The 27,426-nt window shown below is 41.6% G+C and overlaps 1 protein-coding gene across 5 annotated transcripts in view; it reads left to right on the top strand.

Moving 5' to 3' along the window:
• Positions 1-27,426, top strand: part of glra3 (glycine receptor, alpha 3) — a 144,027-nt gene that overhangs the window by 103,024 nt on the left and 13,577 nt on the right. For all 5 annotated transcript variants that reach the window (XM_034224497.1, XM_034224496.1, XM_034224495.1 and 2 more), the window contains 3 exons: positions 4,050-4,132; positions 16,143-16,280; positions 17,770-17,984. In XM_034224497.1, the coding sequence (XP_034080388.1) occupies positions 4,050-4,132; positions 16,143-16,280; positions 17,770-17,984 (436 nt within the window). The remainder of the gene's footprint in view (positions 1-4,049; positions 4,133-16,142; positions 16,281-17,769; positions 17,985-27,426) is intronic.

The raw sequence follows: 27,426 nt of genomic DNA, 5'->3' as shown, positions 1-27,426 counted from the left end.
AACCACTCTATAGGACAAATCTTTGTTTGTATTAATGGCTAGTGCCAAGCCACATATTAAATTCCAATCTAAAGTGTTGATTTCACCATTGTGGCATAGTTATTACCAGACTTCGGTTTTAAATCCTTGATAAAGGAGGGAGTAATTGTTGCATGTTCGGACACCCAAGGTTCCACACACTGCTAAAGAGTTTAACATCGTTTTTTAAGTAGACCAGAATTATAATGAGCTATGAAATGCAGAGCGACACAGATCCTAGTAATGTTTTGACTCAAGATAATAGTTATTGTACAAAAGTTTCTGAAATAGATCATTAGACATTTTAATTAGTAGTGGTACTCGAAGGAAGTGAGTTTTGTACCAAGTTTCAGGAAAAGTGGGAGGCGGAAGTCCCAATGACAAGTGAGAATCATCTTGAAAATTATAGTTGAAATCGTGACATATTTTTGTAGACAAAGGATACTGGCCTATGCTGAAATGTCAAAGTCTCTGCAGAGCACGACACATGGCCAAAAAAGACGGAGACCAACTGACCTTTGACCCTGACCGACAGTGTAACTTGACAAGGCACTGTGGATGACTGACTCTGGGGTGAACCTGACCAAACTTGACATGACAACCAGACAGTGTGAGTGTGAATGTATGCCGGCATGTGATCAGTGTAACTGCATGATTCTAAAACAATAACTAACCAAGCATGTTTTTGGACTAACATATTATTTTGGAGCTCCAAGGGAAACGAGAGGTTTCCTAAAAATTCCACAAAAAGGGGAAACCGCACATGTGATATTTTACTCTCACATGAGTTGGCGGTTTGCAAATGTAAAACTACAATCTGAAGGACGGAGAGGAACACTTCTTTTCACTGAAGTGTTCACTGTGGAAATAATGATAATAATGTTCGTTATGTCCCTAACCAATTACCTGACAGTTTTTGTTCCCCTCCCATTACAGGCTTTTGTTACACATGATTTCATGTGTAAAAAGGGGGAGTGAGTATAATGTATAAATGTCAACATGGCTGTAAAATTCACAATTTACATTTTTTAAGGATTGAGCATTGAATGTAATTAACCTGCTCCATATCTGGGGATAAGATACTGTTTGATGAATGTTGAGATGTTTCTAAATATTGATTTGAATTATAGCAGGTAACAAAGAAGCAGTGGCCAAGGGGCTACTGTGAAACCGAAGAAGTTGACCTGTGATAATGAGACAATTTTGTAATATTAACAGACATTAGAGTAACTGAGGTTTGAAATATAGAAAGAACATATTACAGTTAAGTTAAGCTAAAACATAGTAATGTAATGAGACAGAATTTAATTTAGACAACATCATGTAACTAGCCTGGTAAAGAAGTAAAAGCCATAGACTTTATTGTTTAGGTCACTATGGGGATATACATTTCATCTAAATTTATAATAGAAAGACATTTGATGACAGGTTGTTGGAATTCTGTATTCATTTTTTCAGCGTGATAATATCTAAGCACTGACAGGTAGAAGCAGTATCACCAGGAAATCATTCACTTTGTTAGCATCGTGATTTTGGTTGTTTTTGAATCCATAACATTAGTGTGTTTCTTTACCAGAAACATTAGCAGTTCATATTATGTTTGGATTTTAAATAGGATTTCATTTAAAAATAAACACGGATGCTTGTCAGAAATTCAGAGCTATTGAAATATGTTATTTAGTTTACCTAAAGATGTTGGGGTTCTTATTTAGTTGGCACAGTCCAAGTATTAAGATTCTGAAGCTGTACTGGCAGATAGGAGGTCTACAATTAATTTGGAAAACCTGTTCACAGACGTCTGTTGTTTCAAGACACCCCACCAAGAGGCTCCAAGTGGGGCAAAACAGCTGAGCGTAGGCTTGAGGGAGTTGTATCAGATTTCTCCACACAGGTCACCGGCGCCAAAAGGGGGACCCGAGAAGCACGAGGACAAAGTGGCTCAACCCCAGGCTCTCCGACCCCGACCGAGTGACCCAGCGGACCTCTTATGCCGTCTGCCTGGGAGAAAAGGGGGGACAGCTCGTACCACGGGAGCCAGTGTGCGGCGGGGAAACCACCTGCTAGGACCAGGGGACGACATCAGGACGGACGTGGCCCTGGCAGACGTGGACTACTCGGAAGCAGCAGACTGGAGGAGCAGGACCCTGGAGACATCCTTACAGCAGACGACCCGGGAGGCATCATCAGCGGGCCGGAGAAGGAGGACCCTGGAGACATCTCTACAGCATCGACCCGGAAGCCGCCATCAGCAGGCCGGAGGACGAGGAGGAGGAAGACATCTCTCTAGCAGGCAGCCCAGAAGCTGCTGTCAGCGGATTTGGGGGGACAAAGACACGGCAAGCCAGGACGGCACAGGGAACTTGTCGAGGCAGCAGAGGAGTCTACTTCGCTCTGATCAGTTCCACCCGTGAAGGGCAAGCTGCATCTCCCCCTCCCTATTAGCTGTTCTTGTGGGCTATTCCTCCGGGGGGGGGGGCTGATGATTCTAGCACTCAGCTACCCCCTCATGGTTCCTTCACTGCCATGGAAAGTGGTGTTCGGTCTCCATGAAGGTTTCAAGTACTCTGAATACCAGCTTCGGATGGATTTACGGACACAGTAGAAAAGAATGACCGTGGGTATATTTCAAAATGCCTTGTCTAAGTTTATCTCTGGAGAAGGAGATAAAAAGGGGGATTTGTAGAGTTATATTTGTATTTATTCATGTTAGCAAACTATGGATAAGCTTAAAATGAGAATAATTTGGGTAAAACTGTGAGCTGCATTTGGCCTGTTGACATGTGTTTTTGAGGACAAAGGAAGATGGGGGAAGGGGAGAGCATGTCCTGATTTGCATTCAACTTAGATCTAGCTGCAGTGTTTGTGAGGTTAAGAGAGGTCTCTTGGGTTTCTCTGGTGCTTATCAATAGTAGCAGTTAAGTGAATACTGTTCAAACAATACCTGTGTTTGTGTTTTATATTGATTTCTCTGTTTTATCCTTTCATAAATGTAAGGACTACAAATGGCTATAAACATTCTGGGCTGGTTGGAGTAAACAGGGTTTTATGGCTCTGTGGGGGAGGTGTAGGTATGCAGGCCTTGAGACCTTTTGTTGGAAAGTGAGCCTGTTTGGTTTCCTGCTGCGTTTCCTGCTGCGTTGCGTCTCCCAATGAGATGACCTGAAAAGATGACCAGCTGACCTAACACCAAACCCCTCCTTCTTACTCTGGTATATATCCGGAGGATCCCTGGCGTTCGGCCTCTTCTTCACATGCTGCCCTCGGGTGAAAGTAGCTCATGCAGTATGCGGACTAGAGCAGGAGTAAGCCGGCATTACTCCTTAAGCATTGCAATATAACTGTAATATATCATGTTGTATTGTAATGATTGTATTGCATTGTCATATTGCCATTAAAGTAGATTATTGTTAACGGTTACTTTGTAGATATGGATTCCTTCCTGTATTATAACCAGCTTCATAGGAACGCGCGGAGATTTGAAAAGCGGATCAGATATCCCTTCAAATCCCCAACAATGGCTAGAGGCACACAGTGCAGTTGCTAACATGATGGGATATGGAGGAATGCATTATCTGTGGAGTGAAGACATCAGAATACTGTTTGATGCTTTGATCAGAAACATTACTGGAGAATGTATTTGTACTTTGTTCAAACACAATATGTTTTGTAATAATACAATATATCCTAAATATTTATTTCATGATATTCAGTGCATGTTCCAACCACATGCTCATAATGTACATTAAACAATAGAACCAACAATAATGTGAAGCAAACGAATCATTAAAGACTGGACTAGACTTTGGAATAAAGTAAGAAATTAATTTTAAAATGATACAAAAACAATCAGATCTTAATAAACATGTCAATAAGAAGCCCTGAAATTATTTGTTTGTAAAAAGCTTCAAAGATATCCAACTTAATGCTGCATTAATACAAAGTATAATAACATGTGCGGTACATTTATGGACGACCTCAAACCCTGTCACTGTCTATGACTCAAGTGTTCTCTCCTCTCCCTTTGCTTTCAGACTCACATTAACTCTGTCATGCCCCATGGATCTGAAGAACTTCCCTATGGATGTTCAGACCTGCATCATGCAGCTGGAGAGCTGTAAGTGCAGTAAAACTACCACAGATGTAATTGTGAGGTCCCTTATCAGCATGACCAGCCCTTTTCTCCAACCCTTGTTTCAAAATATGACCTTTCTACTATTTCTCCTTCTTTAAAATGTGTAACACTACTGTTGTGAAACAAATTAGTCAGTAATTGGCACACAGAGGTGTAGTGGTAAATACACACAGGTAAACGGCGTATACACATTACTTGGTACTGGGATTTATTGTACTTAACTTAAAAATACCCACAGATGTCAGATATCAGTGGTACTGCAGAATCTACTGTATACTGTACACTGTATCTATATTACCATGTTTCATAATGTGTTGTGTTTACTGTGCACAAGCTTTGTTCCCTGACTTTAAGGCAGAGCCTCCTTACAGCAACATAGCCCAGTAACACAGCACCAGCCATGTGTGAAGGACAAACTCAAAAACAATGGTCCTTTCCCTCATTCAATGGAATGATGAGCCCGTTAGAACTTTAGTAGCTGGCTAATCTGGCACACACACAGCAACATCTGAAGCAAACAGCTATGAAGCCCATCTGAACGCTCTGATCCAGAACAAGGGTCTCTGTTCTCACTCGCTGTTACTTTCTTTATTCTTCACCATTGCCTCCTCCTCTGGTTTGTTATTCATGGGATCATAGTGGAGTCTTAACCACTCGATGACGCATATGCAGTCTATATGGGTTTGATGACAGGAGCTTCTATCTGTGAGTAGCAGGCATGATTGAATTGCTTTAAAAATAAAGTTTCTCACATCAATTTCCTACGAATCAACAATGTCAATCACACATTGTTGATTGATAACTTCTCATCACTCAGCCTGTGCTCCAGCACTCCTGCTTCACTTTATAATTCATCTTAGTTGCGATGGCTTCTTCTGTTCCTGCCGTCAGAATCTCCTCCTCACTGATGTGTCTGCTGGGATCTGTCTCTTAGCCCACAGTCCCTGTGGGTAAAGATCAGCAAGCTAAAGCCACAGAGACAGATGTGTGCCTCATTTTATTTTGCTGTGTACCTCACGTCCACAATGTATTCATCCATACATCTTATTCGATTAGTATCCTCCTCTTCCCCCTCGTGGATACAGTATTAAAGTAGACACATTGCTGTCTCTTTTGAAAGAAACACAAAGTCATGTTTAATAATGTTGATAGGGTTATGATGACTAATTCATCCTTGGTCCCATCAGGAGCGTAGCGTGGCCCCAGGGGACACATTATTTGTCTTCATTGGTGGTTTATTCTGTTCCGGCCCACTGGCCACAGGCATTCCCGTACAGAGATGCAGCTTTATTTTTTTATTTACATATGTATAGTGGATTATTTGTATTGCTGTGTTGCTGCTGTCTCTGAAGAAACATAAAGACACACATACAGGCAGAGGGAGGGAGGGAGGGAGGGATTCCAGTCATCACATGATGCTTGTTTCAATGTAACACTACACACAGCATATACTGTACTGGCGCTATGAAGTGATGTGCAGATTGTTCCTGCTCAGGTTGTCTATTTTGTATACGTTACATGATTTTGTATTTGTCACCAGACTGTAGTAGTAGCGGTAGAAAGAGGAGTGTTTGAGTGGCTGCAGCTGGGGTTGTGCTGTGAGTCGACTTGCAGAGACACTGTTCCCACCAGGGGCAACTGTGAGACTTCAAAAGCAGAAGCTTGTGTGGAAGGCTAGGGGCAGGGTCTCCTCTGCTTACTCTCTTGTTTGAAAATGGTATGCATGTTAAAAAAAAGAAGAAAAAAAGCCTTTTCACACACTTTAAGCTGAAAATGTTTTGTTTGTGGCTGTAGGCTTGTACCAGCTGCTTTCTGATCTGGCCAAAGAGCCCTACAGTTCACTGACTCATTTAAAAGGAGCTCTCAGTCAGCTCCTCATACAGCTGTTTGTGAACTTTATTTCTCTTCATTCTTTTTCTCATGTGCAAGCTTCCCCAAGTATGGTCAGTGTGGTCAGAAGATGAATAAGAACAATTTACAGTGAAGGAAATAATAATTTGATCCCCTGCAGATTTTGTAAGTAACTTACAAAGAAATGAACAGTCTGTCATTGTAATGGTAGGTTTATTTGAATAGAGTAAGAATATCAAAAAGAACATCCAGAAATGGACATTATATGAAAGATACAAATATATTTGCATTTGACTTTAGGAAATAAGTATTTGATCCCCTTGCAGAACATGTGTTAGTACTTGGTGGAGAAACCCTTGTTGGACACACAGAGGTCAGACCCTTCTTGAAGCTGGTCTCCAGGTACGCACATCTCAGGAAGGATGTTGGTCCACTCCTCTCTGAAGACCCTCTCCAAACCCTTCAGGTTTTGAGGCTGATGCTTGGCCTCTGGAAGCTTCAGCTCCCTCCACAGATGTTCTATGGGATTAAGGTCCGGAGACTGGCTAGGCCCCTCCCTCACCTGAATGTGCTTCTTCTTTAGCCCCTCCTGTGTTGCCTTGGCCGTATGTTCTGGGTCATTGTCCTGCTGGAAGACCCCTCCATGACCCATGTTCAGAGTCCTGGCTGAGGGAAGGAGGCTATCGGCCAAGATGTTAGGGTACATGGCCCCGTCCATCGTCTCCTTGATGCAGGGAAGTGGTCCTGTCCCCTTAGCAGAGAAACACCCCAAAGCAGAATGTTTCCACCTCCATGCTGACGGATGGTGTTCTGGGGTGATACTCAGCATCTCTCTTCCTCCAACACGGCGTGTCCAGTTGATGCCAAAGATCTCGATGTTGGTCTCATCTGACCACATCCTCTTCTCCCAAGCCTTCTCTGAATATTCAGATGTTCGTTGTCAAACTTCAGACGACCTCTCATGTTGTTCTTGAGCAGGGGGCCTTCAGGCGCTGCAGGGTTTGATCCATTATGGTGTAGTGTGTTACCAACAGTGTTGTGCTAGTTACTGAAAACCAGTAACTAGTTACCATTACTAGTTACTTCATTTGAAAAGTAACTCAGTTACTTTACTGATTACTTACACCAAAAAGTAATGCGTTAACGTTTTAGTTACTTAGAAAAAGGTCTCCCATTAATGCCCTTATAGCCTTCATTTCAGTACTGTTATTGCATTGGAGAATAATACAATCTGTCGATCAACTTGACATGCATTATATGCAATCTGGATTGCATCGATATTAGCTGGCTTTCCATTTTTGTATATTCTTTCTCCAGGTAGTTGGAAAAAGTGTTCCGTCCCATATGCCGTGTGCCGCCCGGACATGCTATCATGCTAACTAGCTCCCTGAAAGCGGGTGACTCCACTGTAGCAATAGCCTGCATGTGTTCTACAACATACCGTGCAATGGCTTTATCGACTTTTTCCTGGCTAGCAGTCCCTTGGTTAAAATCCAGCCGCTGTTGCTTAGGTGGAGGTGGAGTGGCGTCGGCTGAGTCTCTGTGGTCTTAGCTACTAGCTTCGTCCCAGCATGTTGTTTTTGCAGATGTTTTAAGAGATTTGAATTACTGGTTTGGGCAGTAGATAGGATCTTTGACCCGCCAGGACACAACTTACATTTAACTAAAACGTTCTTTTCTTTGTGCTCGACAAAAGTGAAATAGTGAGAATATCTCCAGGTGGAGAAACTAGACTTGAGCTCCGCCGCCGCCATGATAGTCTTGTTAGTAAACAACACAAACACGCCCACAGCGCGTCTCCGCATGTGACACAGGAAGTATCTAAGTACATTTACTCAAGTACTGTACTTAAGTACAGTTCTCATCTCTGTTCGCCTGGCTGTTGACTATATACAAAAACTAACGCAGTAACGGAGTAACGCACCATGTAGTAACGGTAACTGAGTTACTACATTTAAAAATGTATGCGTTAGAGTACTAGTTACTACTAAAAATAACGGCGTTACAGTAACGCGTTACAATGTAACGTGTTAGTCCCAACACTGGTTACCAATAGTGTTCTTGGTGACTGTGGTCCCAGCTTCCTTGAGATCATTAACTTTTAAGCCCGAGAGGACCCTAATCCGGGTCTGGCCGGTAGTTTTTTCACGAAACTGTGTCTCAGGGCTTCTTAATATTTAAAAACCTATTAACCTGTTAAGCCCTGAGCCTGTTTTTCAGGTCTCAGGCTCGAAAAGGACATTCCCAGAACAAATGACCATATCTTCCCTTCTAAAAGGGTTAAATTAATAATATTTTTTCTCAAAGCAAGGTTACACCTGTGAGTTGGATGTAGAAGTGTCAGAATCAATATAGATATTTTTATTTTAAAGTAAATTCAGATTTTCAATTGAAAAGTATAGTGTCCGTCCAAAGATAAAACATTATTTATAGTGAAAACCACCCTTGAATGATGGGTTAGTAGACTAAAAGCTTTAGGAATTCCAACTTTAACATATAATAAGTACCCTGTATCGAGATTGATGCAAAACAAGTGACATTTAACCTTTTTTCTTTAGATTTTGAAAAAAAAACACTTCTGGGGTCATTTGGGTGCATTTTCCATATCTCTGGCCCCCCTCGTTCGATTTTGATGATTGGCACCTCTTTTTAACCATTAGAGCCAATAGAATCGAGGGGAAGTTCCTAAAATCCATCTAAACATTACCCATTGGTGAACAGTGTTGGGCAAGTTACTTCCAAAATGTAATATATTACATATTACTTATTACTGTCTTTTGAAAGTAATAAGTTACATTACAATATTACTGTCTCTGAAATGTAATGAGTTACACTACTTTAGTTACTTTTTTAGTTACTTTCACCAAAATAACCACAAAAGAATGGCTAGGTGTTTGAAATGCTAACATGTAGTTTAGTGCAGCTCATTCTACATCCAGTGAAGGGCAATGTGGTATAGCATAACAACTGTGTAGGCCCTTAAGGCTACTAACAACTTGTATTACACGGCTTAGTTGAATACTCGACTCTGATTGTAGCTTCTTAACATGTGATACGTTGTTAATCCAGCAGTACAGACTGTCAAGGACTATAATGAAGGTTGCTAAGGAGGATCCAGAAAGAGAAAGGAAAAGAGGTTAAAAGACGGAGCGCTGGACGTCAGATAAATCACCAGAAGAAGGCAGACAGGAAGTAAACAATAACAGGACACGGAATGGGCTCTGTAGTGTGTTTAGTATATGGCCGTGTACAGGCCCGGCTCCAGAACAAAATGACTCAGGGTGCCTCTGAGGTTACAGGGGGCGTAGCAGTAGCAGGTTTACATGAGCAATAGTGGCCGGCAACAGCAATGACAAATAGCATTGATGGTCCCAATGAACACATTATGGCATTTGTTATGTTTTGAAACCAAGCAAGTGAGAACATTTCAAGTGAGTTAAAAGTGCAATCCTGAAATATCTCATATAGTCCAAAGTGGACTGTGGCAAGGAAAAGCACAAAAGCTTCAAAGCTGTACTGATAAAACAAATGAGAACATATCGTAAATCAAGGCAAATATGATTTGAACCAGCTCATGGTTTGAAATGGCAAACATTGAAAAGCAAAAGTATTATTAAAACCATGTACTAAATCATCACTTTGGTCCCATCATATACTCTGGGAAGAGAATATTTACTGTGCTTGAAAACTGGATCACATCATCATGTGAGGTTGACTTTGTGACCTGGAGAACATTTCAGCTGCAACATCAGCTTGTTGATAAACTTGGGATATGAGATCTTTTTGTAGCCATTCGTGGTAAAGGCATCTGTGCTATTGTATGCATTATGTTTGACCCAACATTTCTACAGGCATGGCAGAATATGGCACTATTTCACATGAATATTCTAGCCCTTGTCTATTTGTATACCACGAGCTGCAAAATGACCGCCTAACCCCACTGTACAGGCGGGTACTTGTTTAGATATACCTGGGCAGGCTCTGTTTTGCCGTGGTATCCTGGCACCTGCGGGCCGCAGAGGGGCGGCGTAGTTTGGGGAGACGAAGACTGCTGCTCCGGGGGCGAGGGCGGCGAGTCAGGCGGGAGTAAGCTAGTGTCCACAACGGAGGGTAACGTGATGTCCCCATCTGACCCGTTGCTACTGTCTGCAGTAGATGCAGTGTTGCTGGCGTTTAGTGATGGTTGCTTTAACCATTTTCGTATAAATGATTATCCACAGATGTGTGTCACTGCTGAAGCACTTTGAAATGATGCACGCGCAGCGGAGCAGGTCACGCGCACCTGACACCATTTGTTGTTTGTATTTTTCGCTCCGTTCTCTTTTTTGAATAGAGGGTGCATAAAATTCAACTGCCCCGAAGATCCCGACGCGAAGCCTGAAGGGTAAACACCAGGTTTACTAATCTACCCGCACAATTTGTCTGGTGTCGGAATGTCTCTCTATGTTAGTACATTCTTAAAAAACAAATCACCATTTAATTTCGGGTTAAAATGTGTTGTAACTGCGTTACTGAGCATTGTAACGGGTAATATATTACCCACATTTCATTAGTAATGCGTTACATTACTTCGTTACAGCAAAAAGTAATATATTACTGTAACTCTGTTACTTTTGTAACGCGTTACACCCAACACTGTTGGTGAATGAGTGCTGCACAGCCAGAATGCCCTGGAACCGGAAGTTGCGATACACTCTGGTGGCTATCATTAGCAGCTAATATTAAATCTCCGATTTTTGCATACAAATTGAATTATGGATTATCAATATTTTTTTCAAAGTGACACAGACACATTGGATTAACCTATGGATTAACCTTCAGCAGCGTTTTTTTCGTTTTAATGCCATTGAATACGACTTTTGATCAGAATAACAGCTAAAGTGAGACGATCTCCCGTGTTTGCTCCGTAATGCTACGTGTTGTGATGTCTGTGTTTGCTTCCCCTGTCGCGAGTTCTGATCAATACCTATATAATCTGTCTAATCTCAGTTTTAATCGTATATCTTGTATGTGCAGTTACGATAAGTAATAAGGGTATTTTTACCTTGAGTTCTGTGCTAAGTGCGTTAGCATTTTTTCGCTCAGGGGTAATTTAGACGCTTCTTATGAGACTTGTGTTTTGTTTTGGTAAAAATGGTAAAAATGGTACTGTCAGTTAGCTGAGTTTCTTCCCGTTAATCTGGTATGAAAAGAAAACCTGCAGCCCCTCTACCGGGGCTCTCGCGCTTAACAGGTTAATGTGTCATACTCACTTAACGGTTAGAAACTCAGCTAACTGAAGATATGAACCATTTTTATCAAGATGGTATCAGCAATTGGTATCAGTAAAATGTATAATCTACAATAAAATCTCGTTTAAAATTGTGTTGTGATGTCTAAAGTTACTGATAAATCACATATTTCCTGCCTGTCCTTGCCCGTGTATCATTACCCTCTCTTGTCTGGGCGCTATGCACAGCGCCCAGACGAGAGTGCAGCAAGTGCAGCAGAAGCCAACTGTTGCTATCTTTAAACTATGCCGCCGAAATATAATTTCAGCCAATCAGCGTCGTCAAATCTGATGGTCACAGGGCGCCTACGTCAGCGCCCGGTGCAGTCTGTGAGTTGTTTGGACTTGTATCCAAGGAGACAAAACAGGAAGCTGTCATACACTCTGGAAGCTATCATTAGCAGCTACAGTAATAGGAAAACTCAGTTTTTTACATAAAAATGTAATTATGGATTATCAATAAAAAAATGTAATTGACGGACACATTGGATTAACCATCAGTTGCGTTTTTCTCGTTTTTGATCAGAATAACAGCAAAAGGTGAGCATATCTCCGTGTTTTGCTACCTAAAGCTACGTCGTGTGATGTCTGTATTTGCTTCCCCTGTCGCGAGTTCTGATCGCTCAGTGATGATACTTATATTTCTAGAATCTGTGGAATCTCAGCTTGTTAGCTAAGCTTGTTTGTGCATATCCGATAAGTATATCGATTGATTTCTACCTAGAGTGCGTTAGCATATTTTTGCTCAGGACTCATTTAGACGCTTCTTGTGAGACTTGTGTTTTGTTTCGGTAAACATGGTTCATATCATTAGTTAGCTGAGTTTCTTGAATGAGTAGGACACATGAATAGTTTATTACATTTTCTGAAGCCCTGAGACACAGTTTAGTGAGAAAAAAAACGGGGTGGAAAAGCCAGGTTAAATGGGAATGAAATAATTGTAAGTAATTTTGAGTGTTCCCAAAGCCCCGGTGTTCTGCAGTTTGTGTGGGCCTACTGTACTGTTGCAGAGTTTATAGAAACTATGTCCAGGACAAGGTGTTTGTAAGTTTTGGAAGATTCATAGCTAACCACACTGAAGATTATGGAGGTATTGATCAGTCTTCTCATATTTTTAAGCCTCAATTAGTCCCCCCCCCCCTCTAACATCACCAGAAGTCATAATTTAAGGGGTCTTTTCTCAAAAATGTCCACAGCCCCACCTAAAATATTTTCCACCAGCCGCCACTGATAAACAAGTCTCTTCACTCAGGTGTATTTCAACAGGCCCTGCAACTGCAGTCATTAAACCGCTCTTCAAAATAATAACTTAGATACTTCAGTAATGAACAATTACAGGCCCATATCAAACCTCCCATTTCTAGGTAAAATCATTGACACAGTTGTTTTTTAAAAGCTGAGTAATTTACTGCATTTAAATAACTTTGGATGTTTTCCAGTCAGGCTTTCGTCCAAACCACAGCACTGAGACTGCTCTTGTTAAGGTCTTTAATGACATCCACTTAAACACAGACAGTGGCAGAACTTCAGTGTTAGTATTATTAGATCTCAGTGCTGCGTTTGACACTGTTGACCACAACATATTACTAGACAGTGCAAAATTGGTTTGAATCCTACTTAAAGGACAGAAACAACTTTGTCTCTATAGGTAAATACCAGAGGTGGGAGTAAGTCCTACATGTGCAAGTCATGAGCAAGTCTCAAGTCTTAACCCACTATTCTCAAGCAAGTCCCGAGTCACTGTGCTGAGAGTCAAGTCAAGTCATTGCTCAGGTGAAGCAAGTCAGAAGTCAAGTCATACGAAATTCTGATGAATAACCGCAGTTTCCGCATTTAAATCAGTTAAAATATTGTGGGTATGAAAAGTTGTGTTTTATTTTCAACATAAACAGCAATGGAGAGTGGGGCGCTGAAATTATACCCCGATCAATTCTAAAAGGGCTCTAAAGTGAAAACAGGAGTACAACACAAATATGTTACATCAACATGTTAAGCCTCCTGCCCTGGCTCCCCTTCAGCAGGATCACAGCATTCCTCCATGGTCTGTCTAAGGTGCTCCCATATGACACTGTCTCATTGTGTTCCTACTGTAACTGTGTCTGTGCACAAAGAAATATTGCATCAAAGCCAATACAACGGAATAGTGTATGTACCAGGGTGCATGATATGTGTGTGTTTGTGTGCAGACAGTGCGACATTAAGATTAAACACATTTCTTTCATTTGGGAACACCCACCACATATACATATGGAGTTGAAGTACTGTTCATGGTAATTTCAAAACAAATGCCGTTGTTGGACACACACAACCACAGCGAACACACACACAGAGCAGAGCTGAGCAGAGCACAAAAACACACACACACATCATGCGCCTTAGTGACCGGACATCTCCTTCATAAAACGAGTAGGGGATTGATCGGGCAGTTTGATGTGTGTGTGTGTGCAGAGGTGTATGTGGTTAAAACTTAGCAGCCAGCGGTCGCTCTTTAGCTGTTCTAATGAAAGTAAACACAGTGAAGGCGCTGTTGCTGCTCTTCTCAGAGGCGGAGTTACACGTCCCGCTGCCTCCTGGTGCTGTAGCGATTTCATGAAGTGAATGAGTGTCCGAGTTCGAAATATATCTAAAATAATGTATGCACTGCCATTTCCCAACATAAACATTACAGTCTGCAATGAAACGGTTGTCTCCTGTGTGCTCCTCTTCCTACTTGGCGCTCCGGTAACTTTCTCTTGCGAACGAGATACAGTGTCTTTTTTTTCATTGCCCTTTAGGGGCTCCCTACAATACAAAAACAAATACAAATATTTAATTTTAAAAAGTAAAGTGCTTTCGAGTCATCTGTCTCAAGTCAAGTCTCAAGTCATGAATACCAAGTCAAAGTCAAGTCTTTTATCAATGTTAGTCAAGCAAGTATCAAGTCCAAAAATATGCGACTCGAGTCTGACTCGAGTCAAGTCATGTGACTCGAGTCTGACTCGAGTCAAGTCATGTGACTCGAGTCCCCCACCTCTGGTAAATACACATCTGAGTTGACAAATATGACATGTGGGGTTCCTCAAGGCTCCATCTTGGGGCCTCTTCTCTTTAACATCTACATGCTCAGATAATGAAGAACAACAAAATAAGTTACCATAGCTATGCAGATGACACACACATTTACATAACCATTTCACCAGGAGACTATGCTCCAATTCAAACACTGAGTAAGTGCATTGAACAAATCAATGACTGGATGTGTCAGAACTTTCTCCAATTAAACAAAGATAAAACTGAGGTAATGGCTTTCGAGCCAAGGCAGAACGTATAAAAGTTAGCGCTGAGCTTCAGTCTGCAATGTTCAAAACAACAGATAAAGCCAGAAATCTAGATGTAGTCATGGACTCTGATACCTCAAGATACCTACATTTTAGTTATTTAGACACAATTAACACTTATAGTTTAATGTCTTGTTACATAAGAATAGATCATATTTGTTAAGTGTTATGATGGGAGAATTACTATTCTTGTGGTAGTAGTGTCTTATTGGGCCCATATTGAGCAGAGCATAGTAAGACCAAAACTCATGTACAGCAACTTCCTTACTTGCAATAAATAAGCACTAATTAGAGTGTTATTGAGGAAAAACTCTCAACTATTGGCTTATTACTTGTAGAATATGGTCATGTAAAATAAGGCATTAATAAGTGTTTTATAATGACTAATACAGAGCCTATAATATGCATGTTACTTAACAACTAGTTGATGGTTAATTTGTGTACCTTAATATGAAGTGTTAAAAAAAATTATTTTAATGTTTGTTTTTATTATCTTTGCTTTTTAATGACTGTTTTTAAATGCCATTTTCTGAATGTCTTTCATTTTTGTAAAGCACTTTGAATTGCCTTGTGTTGAAAGGTGCTATATAAATAAACTTGCCTTGCCTTGCCTGCACACACTGAGCATGCTTGTGCTTGTAAATACATTGTTTGTATATTGTGTTTTGAGCTCGGTCAAATATACTCATACACATACTCAAGTGCTCTACTTAAATACATTTTGGTTGTACTTTTACTGATCTTGAGATGTTCCATGTAATGCTTACTTAGTATCGTGAAATTACAAAGGAAATGCAAAACACTGTTGGCAAATGAATAATAGATTGCTGCACCCTTCTACTGCCGCTTACATGTGAATGCTTATGTTGAGTAGAAATACTATCAATACTTTTGAGTACATTTTGAAGATACAGCTATGGAGAAAATGAAGAGACCACAGCAGCATTACGAATTATACTGGTTTGACTATTTATAGTTTTGTGTTTGGGTAAAATTAACCTATTTTTTTTTTTATTGTATTCTATGAACTAGTGACAACATTTATCTGTGTTAAAATGCAACAGACACTGGAATGTAATCGCTGCTATACATGTAGCATTGATTTGGGAAATAGTGATTTAAAGACTTTGGCAGATTTTTTGCAAATATAGATATACCAGTACAAATTAACTATATGCAGTTACAATGTGCAATGTGCTAAATGTGGGGGGTTGTGCAGGACTGATAGTGTTGAAGAAGATTTTGAACTAGTGGATGAAGCAAATGTTCAATGGTCTAATAAATCAAGAAAGAAGCAGGGTCATTTTCTCATGGACAAAACAATGTGGGGGGGTGCGCAACAATCTAAAATATAAAAAGAGGAATCAGCTCTAAGCACCCACTGAAACTACAGTACCTGCTGAAAGTTAGAGTAAAATAACTGAGAATAATTCAGCGACACCCTTTGTTAAACATGTCACATATGACTTATATAGTTTATATTCCATGTCCTTTGTGTTGAATAATGTTATATTAGTTGTTGATAATTGGAATGTCCTGTGTTTGATGGTTTCAGTTGGCTACACCATGAACGACCTGATCTTTGAGTGGCAGGAGAATGGACCTGTCCAAATTGCTGAAGGCCTTACACTGCCACAGTTCCTGCTCAAAGATGAATCAGACCTCAGATACTGCACCAAGCACTACAACACAGGTGACACACACCCACTCAAACACAATCTCACACTCACTCACACACACACACTGCCATAAGCAGCATGACACAGTACCGTAACACACACACACACACACACACACACACACACACACACACACACACAATCAGTGGCGGCTCCGGAGTATTTGTGTTGGGTAATCTATGGTAGGGCTAACCCATACAGTGGTGGGGCTCAAGTCAGTATTTGCAATGTAATTACATACCCGCTCCCCTTGACAGTGAAACGCCACGCGTGAGGTTCAGATTATTTCCCTGTCTCAATCCAAATTGAACTGTATGAAATAAAAAGGCACATTTGTCTTGTAGTAAATAAAAAGGGTGACCTGGAGCCAATCCTGCAATTTCCCCACAAGTGAAAGAGTTGACATGCTGAAAACCCAACCCCTGCAGGGGGGTCTGGGGGGATTCCCCCCCAGGAGATTTTTTGAAATACTAACATAAAATACACATTCTGGTACTCTCTTGAGAAGACAAATAAATACATCTATTACTACACGACATATTTAAAAAAAATTAATGGTATTTCATTTTGTGTTACTTTGTTCTGAAAGCTGAACCTGCTGCTCCTCACAGAGAGAAGAGGGAAGAGCCTGTGTGAATGACTTTACATTGTGGATAAGGGTGGATAGCCCCCATTGTTCTGTGTGTCAAAATGAAAGACAGCCCACACACCTATCAATCATCAAACCGTGGGGTCTGATTTCATTACGTGTTGATTTCTATCAACACGTAATGTTGTATTGATGTATCGGGACTTCCTGCAACAACACCACGCCGTTATCTTGATTCTGATTGGCCAGAAGATATTATCAAAGATGTTTTATTGAGAAGACGATCACTACGTGACAAAAGTTTTCAAAACCGTTTCTGGTCTTCGGTATTTCCAGACAAGTGGCTGCTGAAATCAATCTTACTAACTGCTGTCTGTGCAATTTACTCCGCGAGTTGGCGGACTTTATTTTGCTTACTTTAACATCATTTTTCATGGTGGGGCTAAGCCATTTCTTGGTATGGCTGTAGCCTACCCCAGCCATACCCTGGCGCCGCCACTGCACACAATATGAGCCGGTTGCCTCATTTCATTTCATATTTGTATGATCAAGTCAAGAAAAAAAATCTAATCCAAAAGGAAGAAACATCCATACTGATATTGCCTTTCCATTAAGTATGATCTGACCATATAAAAGACAAACAGAGATGTGGTGTTTTGGATTCAACCCTAATCCTGACAGATCTTTGTAGCCATACTCCTGTTTAATCATTTTTAAGACTGAATGCCTGCAGACATCGTTTTAGCATGCACATCCAGAATATCCAAGTGTAGGGGAAGCCTAGGTTGATGCACAGGTCATTCAGCCATTAATGGCTTGTAAGATCAGAATTGCGCCCTGTTTTTCTTCAGAGCTTCAGAAGTGTGTCATGAAATGATATGATATAAATAAGCCAATATAATGCTTTGTTGCAGGTAAATTTACTTGTATTGAAGTGCGGTTCCACCTGGAGCGTCAGATGGGCTACTACCTGATCCAGATGTACATCCCCTCTCTGCTCATTGTCATACTGTCCTGGGTGTCCTTCTGGATCAACATGGATGCTGCCCCAGCCAGAGTGGCTCTGGGCATCACCACAGTGCTGACCATGACCACACAGAGCTCCGGCTCCAGGACCTCACTGCCTAAGGTCTGTGATTCTGGATTGTAGCACACGTCTGTTCATCTGTCTCTATTAGTCTGTCCTCCCTCTATCCCCACACATGCAGGCTAGGTGAGGTCGAGACTCTAAATTGCCTATAGGTTTAAATGTGAGTCGGAATGGTTGTCTGTATGTATTTGTCAGTGTCGTGGCTTCCTTCCTTGTTTATCTATTAAGCCACTAGACGCCTAAAGGACCCTACACACCAAGTTGACACCAAAGAACACGACTGTTGTCGCCTCACGTCTCCTGCGTCTTGGCCATGTGTCGAACTGGAACACACCGCAAAGACTTCAGCCAACGGCCAAGTAGCACGTACAAACTGCGCATGCGTGAGTGGCAATAACTCTCCTTACCAGCAGGCGGCTTTAGTGTGTATTTGTCATTCAAAAGAGGCAACCGGAAGACAGACTGCGTGATATATACAAAATGAAATAAACTATTTAAGCATTGTGGCTGTCAACCTTAAAGTACTGCTGCTACCACATTCCAAGCATCAGTAATTATAATCCAAGATTATATTAATATACAACATCATAACACTGACAGGCAAATGATGTATCATCATGTACATCTGTATCTTCTGACTTGTATTGTAGTATAGCTAATTGTATCCTCATTCTAATGTGTTATCTAATGGCTGTAGAATGAAGGTACGAAATAAAGTTTTGTATTTTGCAGTAGCGGTAAAAAGTGGTTTATTATCAAATGTAGAACAATCAATGTGTCAATGTAAACAATATCAATGTAAACAATCGACTAAAATACAATAAGATAAAAATAGTAAGTAATAGGCCTACAATAAAAAAAATAGCCATATCGTCCAGGGTCCTGTCCGTTAAATACTTGAAGAAGCTATTGTCCACCTCATGCAGGAAATGTGGCAGCAAATGACATGGCAACTGAGTTGGTCTTCGGTTTCTTCATTCCAGATCGCCATGATGTAAAATAAATTCTTGCGTCCAGGTGAGATGAAAATGAAAAATAATAGCCGTCTGTGTGTGCCTTCTTTACTTCCGTTTCGCTTCTCATGCACTGATTCGCTAAGCTGAACAGCCAATCAGAGTGATTTCCTTTGCCGACAGCCTTTTGCCGACAGCTCCCCGATTCGACATGTTGAATCGAGGGTGGAGGGTGTCGGCACGGCCGAAAAGACACGACGGTGTGGGACACCCCAATCTGAGTAGGGTGACAGGACGCTCATCGACGGCCAGACATCTATCGACATCTATCGACGGCCGAAATCGGCTTGGTGTGTAGGGGCCTTAAAACAGACCGTTTTCTTCCTTTATATTTGTGTTACTTACAGTTTGAAGATTTGCTTGGCCTCCGATGGTTTGGATGGTATTAAGCGATGGGTTTGCTCAAAAATAAAATAACAAACTTTTACATGTGCAACAAAGAAAAGAGGCCTTTACAATATTCAAAACAAATAAGCAAAACTCAAATAAAATAACAAACAACTTAGGTATTCTTTCTTCTTGATAAGGCTTATATAACTTAATAACTTAAAGGGTAGTTTTACGGTTAAAAACTGTTCCTCGACGGCGTCTTTCTAGCAGATTGCCCATCACTGTCACTTTTAGAGGAGGCGCCGTGGGATTTGTAGTCTTTTATAGTGCGTTGACTACAGACGTCACAATTAGGTGGCCTTTCTTATAAAAAACTAAATACTGGCTCTGATATTCTGGCGATACAGGGCTTTGCTCTAGATCCCTGCACATAAGTAAGCCAAAATAGATATACAGTGAGTCTGCTGTAGTCAAGGGAAAAACCTAAAGTCTTTCTTTGGGAACTCCAACATGTAGCTAAAGAGTATTCATCAAGATACTGACCTGGAATCCGGTTTTTCGTTAGCCGGTTTTTAGCTGGTAAAATGTATTAAAAAAAACGGTCAATTCAAAACCTGCCAGTCAAAATGTCCGTTAATAATGCTCATACAATAATGCTTAGATAATGTAGGCTCAATGGCGTTTTTAAATGTACAAAACTGGTGGGGCACAACAAACAACTTATTATTTAGCGCTGGTGATGTACAGTAGTCAAAGCTCTCTCGTCTCCTCTTCATAACTACACTTTTCGAGGCACACACACACTTACAGCCAATCAGCTCTGACTCATGAGATGACGTTTTAGTGGAGCTGCAAGCGCTTTGCCCAACTTTTTTTTGCCTGACACACATTGAATGAAAAACTACTCTGAGCATGCGCAGTGTAGTTTTCACAGCCAGTGGCACCCCAAGACACTGGGGCCCCAGGCAGAAGGGAAATGCCATCAAGCACAACCGACAGTATGAGCGCATACAGATGCATGTGAACTAGGGATGTTAAGATTCACAGATTCGGTGCACCGACATAAACGTTAGAAATGCGAGTGCACCGGTTGAAAGAGTGCACATTGAATACAGTTTGGGTTGAACTCGCGATGCATCGATTGTAGCGTCTTTGCATCGGTAAAACTATTCATTCATATAATATCCTCTCATCCTGTCAGCACTCAGCAGAGACGATCTTTGATCTTTGCTTCGCACTACGGAGGCCGAGAGTCTCAGTGATCAACACACATGGAAGTCGAGGAGAAAGAGAAACACAACGCACCGAAAAATAGCTACAAATCAAACGTCTGGCAACACTTCGGATTTTTCAAGAAAGACGGACAACTTGACAAATCGCAAGCAAATTGTAAATGATGCCGTGCCGCTTTAAAGTACACAAGTACGAGGAACTTAGCGACGCACATAAAGAGGCGACATGGGGTCTGCGGCTGAAAAGAGAAACCTGAAAGTTAGACATATGAGTGAAATCACTCAGTGAGGTGTTCTGTCAGAGAGAGTGGTGGGTCAGGACCTCGACACAAACTGATGAACCCAAATGCACGACCCAGAGACAAAGTCTTGAATATAAAAAAAGGTATATTTATTTTCACAGTTCAGGTCATTCCTCTTAACAGAGTAGGTGGTGGAGATAACAAAAAACGCTCTCAAGGAGGACAAAACTAGCGTAACAAAAACAGGACTTAATAAAAACTTAAGCCAACAAAAAAAATAACAAAACCTGACATGAGTGAAAAGCGATCCTTTCAGAGCTGAGGCTTGGCACGACCATTCGGGGAAACAAACAAAACAAACTGACACAGGACAGGGGAGAGACAGGACTGTTTGAACATGAGGTGAGTGGATGGCGCCTGATGATGGCGGGAAAAACACACAAAGGGAGGAACAAACAGGGCCTGAAATGAAAGACAAGAGGTAAATACAAAATAAAACAGGAAATGACAGACAAAATACATAAACAAACTAACACATTTGACGAGACACAACATGGTGTTTAGTATACAGCAGACTGTGACTGCCAATAATAGTTTAAATGTCTTCCTTACTGTAAGCCAGGGGTGGCAAACATACGGCCCGCGGGCCGGATCCGGCCCGGGAGGCATTCCAGCTTGGCCCACGGAGCTGAAGGATTTTGCTAAGTAGGCTACTGTATGAGAGGAGGGAAAAAAAACTGCTATTTTGAATCCTTCCACTAGTGGGCGCACTACCGCACCGGTACCAGTGAGAGCGCAGCCAGACTGTAAAAAAAAGTGATGAGTAAGAGTAGTGATTGCAGTCAATAACCTCTGACACTCTCATCCCCAAATGTCTCTGTCAAAAAAGAGAAAAGTGGACACGGAGTGCCGAGTTTTCCAAGAAAAATGGACCGCATCCTATTTTTTTACAGAGGTAAATGGAAAACCTGTATGCTTGGTGTGTTCGCAGCAAGTTGCTGTGCCCAAAGAATATAATATTCGCCGCCATTATGAGACTCACCATGGAGAGAAATACGACTGCTTGCAAGGACAACGGAGAAAAGAAAAGATAAATGACCTGCTATCAGGTCTAAAGAAACAACAGGCCGTTTTTACCCGGAGCCGAGATATAAGTGACGCAGCCGTGAAAGCCAGCTATCTCATTGCTAACGAAATAGCATCAGCCTCAAAGCCATACTCTGAGGGTGAGTTTGTGAAAACATGCATGCTGAAGGCTGCAGAAATCGTGTGTCCTGAGAAGCGACAGGCTTTTTCCAACATTAGTCTAACGAGGAATACAGTGAAGGATAGGATTGCCGATCTTTCAGCAGATTTGGATAGCCAGAAAAAAATAAAAGTCAAGTCATTCGTAGCATTTTCAGTTGCAATCGATGAGAGCACTGACATTACAGATGTTGCTCAACTGGCCATATTCATTCGTGGTGTAGATGAGACTTTGACGGTCACCGAAGAGTTCCTTGAGTTGGTTCCTATGACAGACACCACTAAAGCGGATGACATTTTTAGCGCTCTCGTTGAAGCACTGGACAGGGTCGGAGTGGACTGGACCCGTGCTGTCAGTCTGGCTACAGACGGCGCACCATCAATGATCGGGAAAAAAGCAGGTGTTGCCACGAAATTCAGGGAGAAAGTACAAGCAGCAAATGGAGGAGATCGTTTTTGGACATTCCACTGTATTTTGCACCAGGAGGCATTGTGTTGCAAGACGTTAAAAATGGATCACGTCATGAAAGTGGTTGTCCAAACTGTTAATTTCATCCGAGCCAGAGGGCTGAATCACCGTCAGTTCGACAGCCTCCTCAGTGATAAAGACATCACCTGTAGCCTACCATATCACACTGAAGGTGGTTGAGCCGAGGTGCCGTGCTGAAGCGTTTTTCTGATCTACGCGAGGAAATTGGACAGTTCATGGAGAAAAAGGGTAAGCCAGTGCATGAATTAAAAAACCAGAATGGCTGCAGGACCTTGCATTTATGGTGGATATTTCAGAGCACTTGAATAATCTGAATATAACGATGCAAGGTCGCAAAAAAGTTGTCACAGAATATTATGACAGCATACGCGCATTTAAGTTGAAGCTGGCTTTGTGGGAGACACAGCTGTCAAGTGGTGACCCTGCTCATTTCCCTCATCTAAGAAATGTGCATATGACCGGAGTTACTGCTGACATGAGTCGGTACAAAGACAACATTACGGAATTGCTGCGGGAGTTTGAGCGGCGGTTTCAGGTCTTTGGTGAGCTTGAGACAGAGTTTGCAGTGTTTCGCTCGCCATTTGCAGTTAAGGCTGCGGATCTGCCCGTCGACATACAACTTGAGATAATCGACTTACAATGTGATCAGGATTTAAAGGACAAATTGGCCTCATCGGACTTGGGCACATTTTATCGGTATCTTTTGCCAGGATACCCCAAATTGACAGCCCTGGCAGCAAAAGTTTTGAGCATGTTTGGGACCACCTACCTTTGTGAACAGGTTTTCTCTGTAATGAACATTACTAAAACAAAGCTGCGCTCAAGACTCACACACAAGTGCCTGAATGAACTCATTAAATTGGCTGCTAGTCAGGATTTTAAGCCTGATATTGATGCCATTGTGAGGGCTAAAAGATGTCAAGTTTCAGGAGCAAATTAATCAGTGACGTGAAAATAAGAACCTACTGAAATATTTGAACATGTTATATTATTATGTCATAGAACATTGTGTATTATAAGGTCAATCAGCAGCTGCATTAGGCAAACAATAGTTTGATTTGATGTGGCACTGCCCAACTTCTTTTTAAAATATAGAAATGTTATATCTTCAAGGCAAGGGGGGTAACTCAAACTCCTCACTTAATAGCTCCCACGTTTTTATTTGTATTTTGTGGTGAGTCAGTTCAGGTGGAAACTGTGATCTGTTGTAAAGAACATATGTGTAGCACTTGAAATTGCACTTGTTTTTTCTTAATAAATGTCAGTTTGTTCATAACGTTTTGCGTCTCATTACATGTGGACATTTTCCGAATGTACTTGTAGCCTACTTATTTGCACTTAAACAGAAATATTGTCGTTATAGGGCCTGTGGGTTATTATGCTATGATTTTACTGGTCTGGCCCACTTTAGATCAAAGTGGGCAGTATGTGGCCCCTTAACTGAAATGAGTTTGCCACCCCTGCTGTAAGCAGTTATGAAATACCTGTTTGTGAAAGGTTCTTTGAATTCTTTATTGTTCATATAGAAACCACTGCTTTCTGCTCACTGGTAAGCAGTGTTGGGACTAACGCGTTACTGTAACTCCGTTATTTTTGGCAGTAACTAGTACTCTAACGCATTACTTTTTAAATTCAGTAACTCAGTTACCGTTACTACATGGTGCGTTACTCCGTTACTGTGTTCGTTTTTTTATATAGTCAACAGCCAGGCGAACAGAGATGAGAACTGTACTTAAGTACAGTACTTGAGTAAATGTACTTAGATACTTCCTGTGTCACATGCGGAGACGGGCTGTGGGCGTGTTTGTGTTGTTTACTAACAAGACTATCATGGCGGCGGCGGAGCTCAAGTCTAGTTTCTCCACCTGGAGATATTCTCACTATTTCACTTTTGTCGAGCACAAAGAAAAGAACGTTTTAGTTAAATGTAAGTTGTGTCTTGGCGGGTCAAAGATCCTATCTACTGCCCAAACCAGTCATTCAAATCTCTTAAAACATCTGCAAAAACAACATGCTGGGACGAAGCTAGTAGCTAAGACCACAGAGACTCAGCCGACGCCACTCCACCTCCACCTAAGCAACAGCGGCTGGATTTTAACCAAGGGACTGCTAGCCAGGGAAAAGTCGATAAAGCCATTGCACGGTATGTTGTAGAACACATGCAGGCTATTACTACAGTGGAGTCACCCGCTTTCAGGGAGCTAGTTAGCATGATAGCATGTCCGGGCGGCACACGGCATATGTGACGGAAAACTTTTTCCAACTACCTGGAGAAAGAATATACAAAAATGGAAAGCCAGCTAATATCGATGCAATCCAGATTGCATATAATGCATGTCAAGTTGATCAACAGATTGTATTATTCTCCAATGCAATAACAGTACTGAAATGAAGGCTATCCTTATAGCCTTCATTTACTGTTATTGCATTGGAGAATAATTAATGGGAGCCCTTTTCCCAAGTAACGAAAACGTTACTTTTCACAGTAACGCACTACTTTTATGTGTAAGTAACTAGTAAAGTAACTGAGTTACTTTTGAAATGAAGTAACTAGTAATGGTAACTAGTTACTGGTTTTCAGTAACTAGCACAACACTGACTATCACACGTCACGTTCACAGTGATCCCTTTTTATTTACTACAACACAAATGGGCCGTTTTATTTCATACAGTTCCATTTTGATTGAGACAGGGAAATAATCTAAACCTCAAGTGTGGCGTTTCACTGTCAAGGGGGGCGATATAGCGTGTATGTAATTCAGCGACGTGCAGTCAGGGGAGGCAGAGCCTCAGCTGTCATACTCCAATGTAACGGAAAAAAACTAAATAATAATAATAAAAGGTCTCCACTGATCTGTGTTGTAAATGTGATTTCTGTTTGATTCCAATCACTTTTTATAGTCAAAATCGGCAAATTTGCAGGGACGAGCTCTGCGTCAAATAAACCCTACAGAAACTGGCTGGAGCGCGGACACTAATTTAGCACGGGCACTTATTTTGTGAGTGCGCTCAGCCAGTTTCTGTGGGGTGAGGTGAGGCAGAGATGAGATCTGCCTCACCTCAGATGCGTCACCCCACAGAAACTGGCTGGAGCGCGGGCCCTAAGCGCATGCCTGTTACCATCTCACTGTAGGTCACACATTTTTGTAGATCCCTTTATTACATGTGTCCTCTGTTGAAAAAGGGTCGATGAAAAAACTAGGAATTAAATAAGATGGCTAGAGTCACAAAAAATGTATCCTTAGGTGCTTTTATTAACAGCCAAAATGCTGAAAGAACACAAAGTAACAAGGATCTACAGAAAGAAAACAAACCTCAATATACATACAGGTCGAGGACATATAACTGGTAGCTCTCTGCTCCACAGCCACAGTCAGACTAACTTCAAAACACTTGTGGCCAGAGGTTTATATATGTTAAGCCCCTCCCCATAGGACAATCCACTATTTATACCCTTAATTACTGTTATTCTTATCTGCAAACATATTCAAAATGTAAGGCAAATTATTTAAACACAATAAATCAAATAGGTCAAAAATATTCTATATTTCTGACCACAGAAGCCTTAGTGACGTTTTCCTTGCCTGCTTTGTGCCACACACAGAACTTGAACGGTTGTAGTTCAAGATATCATCTAGTCACCCTGACGTTCCGGTCCTTCATGGTCTGGATCCATGTCAAGGCTCTATGGTCCGTCTGGAGGTCAAATTCCCTCCTGAGTAGGTAGTACCTTAGGCTGTCCAATGCCCACTTGATTGCCAGACACTCCTTCTCGATTGTGGAGTACCGGGTTTCACAGGGCAGAAGTTTCCTGCTGAGATACAACACTGGACGTTCCTCTCCTGGTTCTCCCTGAGCCAGCACTGCACTGAGGCCCACTCCAGAGGCATCCACCTGAACCAGGAAGCGTCTTTCGAAGTCAGGACTCTGCAATACCGGAGACGAGCACAGTTTTTCCTTCAACTCCTGGAAAGCCCTTTCACACTCACATTCCATTCCACAGGATTACGAGCAGCCTTGCACGTGAGGTTGGTCAACGGAACTGCTAGAGTGGCAAACTGAGGAATGAAACGTCGATACCATCCAACCAGCAATTCGCAATTCTGCCACATCAAGGTGGAACGCTCTTCCCACAACTGTAAAGGAAAGTAAAACTATACTTACCTTCAAAACCTCTCTTAAAGAGCACCTTCGGGGGAGAGCATTGCAAAACTGGCCCCGGTAATGGTACAAATCTCAACCTGTCGTTCAATGGACAGCTTCCCCCCCCCCCCATCTATGTATATACTCGCATTTTAGACTCTGTTACTAACTGTATATCTGTAGACTTGGTATGTCTTAAATGTCTGGTTAGGATGTATTAGAACGAAATCTAAAATGAAAATTGTAAATAAGCAATCTGTATGTAAAAAACCACCTGTATGTAAATTGTAAATAAGCCATCTGTATGTCTAAATATGTCTTATATGTCTTAAATGACATGATGAATTGGAAATGGGGGACCCTGATGTAAACAAGACGAAAGTCTTTCTCTGGTCTGCATCCCCTTAACAATTGTATGTTTTGAGCTGTACTGTACTGTACCCAATATACAAGCTGTTAATAAACTTTTCAATCAATCAATCAATCAACCAGGCCAAGAAAGGACCGTACCTGTTTCTTGGTACGAGGTCTCGGACTGTTCAGGGTGGCCTCAACTTTGTCCACCTGCGGCCTGACTTCACCCTTCCCCAGCTGATACCCAAGGTAACGAGTCTCCTGCTTAGCCCACTCACATTTCTGTAGGTTTAGTGTGAGTCCTGCCGCATGGATTGCACCTAGGACCCGACGAAGGTTATGGAGATGTTCCTCCCAGGTCCTGCTGTAAATGACCTAGTCATCCAGGTAGGCAGCACTGCAGTCCTCGCACCCCAGAAGAACTTTGTCCAT

Source organism: Gymnodraco acuticeps, unplaced genomic scaffold, assembly GCF_902827175.1.
Source record: "Gymnodraco acuticeps unplaced genomic scaffold, fGymAcu1.1, whole genome shotgun sequence".
NCBI lineage: Eukaryota > Metazoa > Chordata > Actinopteri > Perciformes > Bathydraconidae > Gymnodraco > Gymnodraco acuticeps.
The sequence above is the reverse complement of the archived record's forward strand: the minus strand, read 5'-3'. Positions and strand labels throughout refer to the sequence as shown.